Raw genomic sequence first — 6,000 nt, 5'->3', positions numbered from 1 at the left:
TATATATATATATATATATATATATATATATTCACATCATGTTTTCACAGCACCATAAAACAAAAAAAAAACAAAAAATAGGTTATAGACAAAGGATGTAAGACTCAGACTATAATCAGTTTGTGCTGCATTTCTAATATTTAGATTAAACCTAAAGTCTGTTTTAGCCAAAAAGTACCTAGATGTTTAAAAATGTTCAAAAGTGTTTTTTTTTTTTTGCATTCCTTGTATTCCACATTAAACCAGTGCAGGTTTAAATCTGGCGAGTAATTTTATGTTTAATAAATGTTTCAACCCGTAAAACTCTGAATGTATTAACCCATATTAACCCGTTAAAAGTGTGTGCCAAATGTGTTCATCAGATCATTATGTAAACATTGTATGATCACGAGCAACATTTTTGTTCCTCTAAATTTCAGGTATAAAGATGACGTCCGCATTTTGAAAAACTCTACATGCTACAAGATGTCAAACTATAGCTTGTCCATCCTTGATCTGAGGCACAGGCACTCAGGAATTTACACCCTATTACTGGGTAACCGACTGAAGAACATGTACAGGAATCTGAGCTACACACTGATTGTAGAAGGTAGGTCCTCATTTAAAAAAAAAACAAAAACATATAAATAACATTGGTTTTGGACATTGTCTCCCCCCACTTAATGAATCTGTTGCAGAGCTGGAGAGCTCCTTAAGTAAAAGTCTGGTGACTTTAAATGCAAACAGGAACATTAATATATGTCGTTCCTCACAGCCACTGGTAGACTTTTTATAACCCTTTTAGGTGTTTAAATCAGTGCTTGTTTTCTTTATGTAAATAGTCTGTTCCCCTAACAAAGCTTTACAATTAAGTATGCTACTTCTAATATATTTTGGAATCTTTTTTTACCCTTTTCTATATCTGCATGCTTTAATTTCCTTTTAACATTGCTACAGCTACACCTGAATTTACCCATTGTTGGACAATTGAGGTTACTTCTATTCTTTGAGCACCTGGTCCCCACTGCACTGTGCTGTTGCACACTGAGGTAATGGGCTCTTAGGCCGACTGCCTCAGCTGCTGCTTCTCTGAGCTCAGTCCTCTGGACGGCAGGTAGCAGCTCTAGTATGAGAGGAATTTGAGGGTTTGTTGTTTCCAGGCCTGGATTGACGTAGCGAGGGCAGCTGTTGTTGATTATTGAGGCTCTTTTGAAGGGGCTTGGAGCGGCGTGTAAATGGCCAGAGTTCTATTGTGCTTAAAAGACTCCAGCCGCTCTAGAGCCTTCACTTGTTCCTTGCATTTATTTTGCACTCTCACATGTGTGTATTTAGTGTTGCTCATGTAAACAACATTTTCCCATGCAATAAGTGCAGAACTTGTGCAGAACATGCACAAGGTATGATGGCTTTATGAGCGATGCTGATGGCCGTTAACACTTGAGACTGTAAATATTTTAAGCGTTTTATAAGCAGTCTGCTTTCTATACAGAACAGAGAGGTATAGCTTGCTATGGGGTGGGAGGTGGGGGGCAATGGGTCTTAACCTTTTGCGTTGAATCCTTTAAAGTTTTCAGAGAAATGCCGTTAGCGTGCCCGGAAAAAAATTTAGAGCTCTTCTGGAATGTCTAAACTTTATTTATGACCCTTGACTGTTAGGCTCTATGCAACATTTCATTATTAGAAATATAAAATGAAGCACTCAGACAGAAATAAACAAAAGTAAACAAATATTTCTGGCACAAATTAGAGAAGCATTTGTTTTGGAAGTTTTGAGCCAGCTCTGTCAGAAGACGGTTGGCAGTTGGATGTGGGATTTTTCACAGTTTTCCTAGCAACCTTGTTGGGAAGTGGTGAGTGATCTGGATGACCTCCTGAGTTGGCACCAGTGTCTTGGTCTGTTGTTCATTACACGGTTGAATTAATGACCGGAGAGAGGGGCACAAAAGGGTCGCTCTTTGACCTCCAGCCCCCTGGATCGCCGACCATCCTGCCATTCTTCTTCAACAAAGTGTCTGAAGGACAATTGGAGTCAATGATGCTTTTTCCACAGCTATCCATCATAACTGTCTCCTTTCATTAAAAAGACATTATGGAATACCACAACAGACATAACAGTCAATCCAACCTGTTTCTCTCTTCTTTCTTGCCAGTTAAGCCGACTATTTCTGAGGCGGAGCTCTCCAGCCAGGACCTGCAGCCCTACATATCTGGCAAGCAGCATCAGCTGACCTGCACCGCCTTTGGACAACCCCTACCTGGCATCACCTGGCTGTGGCAGCCGTGTCACACTAACCTGACACTTGAAGAGTGAGTCACAGTCTCTGCTATGTTCTCCAAATATCTGAACTTGATCTCATTCACAGTTTGGTAGCTTTGGTCTTAGAAATGAAGAAAAATATGCCTGCTGGAAGTTTAAAGTTCAGGTTTTAAACATTCAAACTTGTGTATTTACATGTAAGTGCAGCGTATATAGAATAGAAAATCCCTTTATTGTCCCACGATGGGGAAACTCTGGTGTATAAAGCAGCAAAAAGAAAAATGGTCAAACAAATACGGATCTTAGAAAAATGTATAAGAATAACATAATGGTGAAGAGTTAAAAGATGAACACTAAAATACTGTACTGTAAAGTGTTTTAACAATAAAAATACTGTGTACCTGGAGACTAAGTATCCAATATACAGCTATGGGCATTTTTACAGTAATGGTGAAATAGAGATGTTTTTGTGACTCATTTCAGAGAGTAAAACTCATATTTCATCTTATCAATTTCACGTAGAGTTGATTAGTAAAGTCCAAATATTGCTCTGAATATCTTATAGGATTAATAAAACCAAAATGCAAGACTTCTAAAAAGCATGTATCTTATATATTTTAGGCCAGATGGTCCAGCCTGGCATGTCTTACTGTGATTTTACCTCTAAATTAAGCTTTAATGTCAAATTCAACTTATTAGGACCTTCGATGAACCAAATGTACTACCATACAGGCTAAACCAGATATTGGCAAAGGTTGATTGTAGGAAGGAAAATCACCAAAATGATTTAGTATACCAAAAGACAAAAAATAAATAAAAAGGTAACGCCTTCAAGAGCTGCCCTCTTATTTCTGGTCAGTAAACCTTGTAGGTTGACTGAGAACCATGGGGAAAATATATTAAATCTCAGATTCCCTGAGCTATTATAAAGCTGAAAAGCATTGAGTGACTCAGCGAATAAATGCCGGCCTGAAAATGAACCCTCTAAAAGAATAAACATTGGGACGTTCACTGGGGTCTTGGCCCGTCAGGGGTATCAGCAGACCTTTGAGTGCTACAATCAGAAAACAATGGGCCATTACAACTGGCATATCAGCTTCGAACTACTCTGACAAAAACAACAAAGTGGAAAGAAGGAGACTAAATTGTGTTTCACGCTGGATGGTTTTAATCTGCAAGTTTTTCCGCAACTGTTTTTTATACATTTTCTCCAAGAAAAATGTAAGCTCCGTGTTTTTTTTTTTATACCAAAGCAGAGGTGGAACAAAGTCTGCGTTCAGGCCTAAGCATAATCGAGGCTGGCATCAGGAACAGTGGCCACACTGTGGTGACCAGCTAATGAGACTGAGCAACAACTGTAGCCTGGTGGGAGGCCAATTGTGCAAAAGTGTTTGTTTTACACAGCCATAACCCTGCGCAGAAACATGGCGCTGTGATTATAAAATGTGGCCCTTCAAGCTCATATCTCATCTTAATCTTTAAGAGTGATGGGTTTAGAGGGGAAAAGCAGTCAAACATGGGGATATCTTTATCACCAGGTTGAGGAGTTATCAGCTGTCCCTGGCTGACCGTCAAGGTGCTTCAGATCAGCCTTATCTTCTCTGGCCAGAGTGTGTGTGTGTGTTTGGGGGGGTTAGGAATTCCTGTGCGAGGTGCCGTACAGCCCTTCCTGTCGCTGCTGTTTCCTCCTTTTCCAGCTCATCAGGTTGATTTGTCACAACCGCAGCCAGTGAAGGGCTTTCAGGGCTGTGGGTGGCTCAAATAGCATTGTCGTCCTGGGTCAGCCAGTGGCTCCATTGCTCTAACATAGAGCTGGTACGTTGGCTATCACCTGAGGAGCACGCAGGAAAAGCGTAACTTTGGATCAGTCTCACCTGTAGAAAGTCTCTGTGCAGACGGTCATAGTTTGCAAGCGCTCTGATGACGCAAAAAAACTCAGCAGTTCTGTCAGGTAATTTTTTAAAAAACTTTTGCTAGATAAAGTTATAATCAAGAGCATAACGACATGTATTGTATATGTATTAAGGTTGAGATGTTTAGAATAGGAGTGCCACTGCCAAGCGAATAGAGCATGTATGGAAGGCCGATACTGCCAAATGTTCAATGAGTTAAGATATTTCTATTTCTAAATGTGAAAATTTTAATTTCACATGCATTTAATATGTAAATATACTTTTTTGTTCTAAAGAAATATATATATATATTTTTTACTTAACTGTTCAATACATTTCTTGCTTCCAGAAAAGGTTACTTAAAAATGTAAAACTTCCTCTTTGCTTTGTGAAATATTCTCTTACAGCCCCACAGCAGTAATATTTGTCCTCTGAATATGATCTTGTCTCAGGGAACAGTTGGCTGCCACACTGAGCAGCTCCCAGGAACACTCCAGCATTGCTCAGGGACTAAACATTGTACACTAAATTTCAAACCAGTGGTTTTGCAGGCCTGTCCAGCATTCAAACGCCCTGCTCTCAAACCACTAGCCTACCACTCCCCACCACCTCATACTTAGCTTCTAAACTCTTGAGAGTTAAACAATATTGCATTTATGCAGCTGTTAAAACATAAAGACCCTTTAGATGCAATTTAAACTCTTGACTCCATCAGATTCAAGGTCCCCCCATCAAACATCTATGATTCTAAGAAATATTTTCAATGTTCATGCTACACATGCAGCGGACTGGGTCAAAGTGAAAACGGCTGATGTCAGACACTAGAGTTGCAGAAGGAAGTAAGCAGGGCAGTTATCGATTTAAAGGTACATAATAACACAAGGATAAAAAATTAAATGTCCACTTTATGTTAAAAAACAACAGCTGTCATCAATTGTGGTCTGGCTGTTTAGTAAAAATGCTTGGAAAACTGCATATTTTGCATATTTTAGGAGATGTAAAGCTGCACATGTCTAAAAGGGTTCTTAAGATAAATTATTGGCATTGAAAAACAATGGCTGATTATGATTAACACATGTTTCAGACAAGAACCATTTAAATGTTTTATGCATCTAGTTTACAATATGATGATATTTGCTGCTTAACACTCCATCCAGCTGAATTTTGCAGGATAGTTTTAAAAAATCTTTTCTTTGCAGCTGCCCTTCTGACAAGAAGCCAATCCTGGTGCAGCCTGGTGACCAAGGAGATAATTCCCACAACTGGATCAAGAGTATAAATGTCAAGACTGAAGTGCTTCAGGGAAAAAACAAGGTGTGTACTATAAATTCTTTATTAATATATATATATACAATATACAATATACAATATACAATATATATACAGTTTCAACACCAAGTGACAGTTTGAGAGAGAACAATTTCTTCAGACCCTAAAAATGCAGCAGTGCTGTAAATACTTGTGCTGCTTCTAACATCTGACTGACATCTGAATGACTTTTTGCTGAAGCTCAAACTTACAAGAGCAGGGCTGCGGCACAAGGCCATCTGATTACAATAAAGTCTGTATGTATTCAGCCACACTGCTTGTAAGAAATCGCACTATGAAACATCTGTGCGCTTCATTTTTATTTGTGTCTTAGCGATGCACGAAAGACGAGAGTTGTAGATCTGACCTGTGAAAACCAAATGCCTGAAGCTAGTGCTTTGCTTCTCTGACCTTCAGTCCCCCCACCCCCACAGATAAAGGCTAAACCTGATCCTGTGGAAAAATTACTTTTTTATTATAAGTTTTATTTTAGGAAAACATTTCTAACATGTTAGGGATTGATAATCCTACAAGTGCATTTCTTTTCATTAAAATGAAATTACA

At 38.9% G+C, this 6,000-nt stretch overlaps 1 protein-coding gene across 2 annotated transcripts in view; it reads left to right on the top strand.

Moving 5' to 3' along the window:
- LOC107092557 (vascular endothelial growth factor receptor kdr-like) overlaps nucleotides 1–6,000 on the top strand; it is a 59,529-nt gene that overhangs the window by 19,368 nt on the left and 34,161 nt on the right. For both annotated transcript variants that reach the window (XM_015387096.1, XM_015387097.1), the window contains exons 9-11: nucleotides 420–589; nucleotides 2,130–2,286; nucleotides 5,328–5,442. In XM_015387096.1, coding sequence (XP_015242582.1) covers nucleotides 420–589; nucleotides 2,130–2,286; nucleotides 5,328–5,442 — 442 coding nt within the window. The remainder of the gene's footprint in view (nucleotides 1–419; nucleotides 590–2,129; nucleotides 2,287–5,327; nucleotides 5,443–6,000) is intronic.

This window comes from Cyprinodon variegatus, unplaced genomic scaffold, assembly GCF_000732505.1.
Source record: "Cyprinodon variegatus isolate N-32 unplaced genomic scaffold, C_variegatus-1.0 Scaffold385, whole genome shotgun sequence".
In the NCBI taxonomy this organism is placed as follows: domain Eukaryota; kingdom Metazoa; phylum Chordata; class Actinopteri; order Cyprinodontiformes; family Cyprinodontidae; genus Cyprinodon; species Cyprinodon variegatus.
Note: the sequence above shows the minus strand (reverse complement) of the source record. Positions and strands in the feature narration are given on the sequence as shown.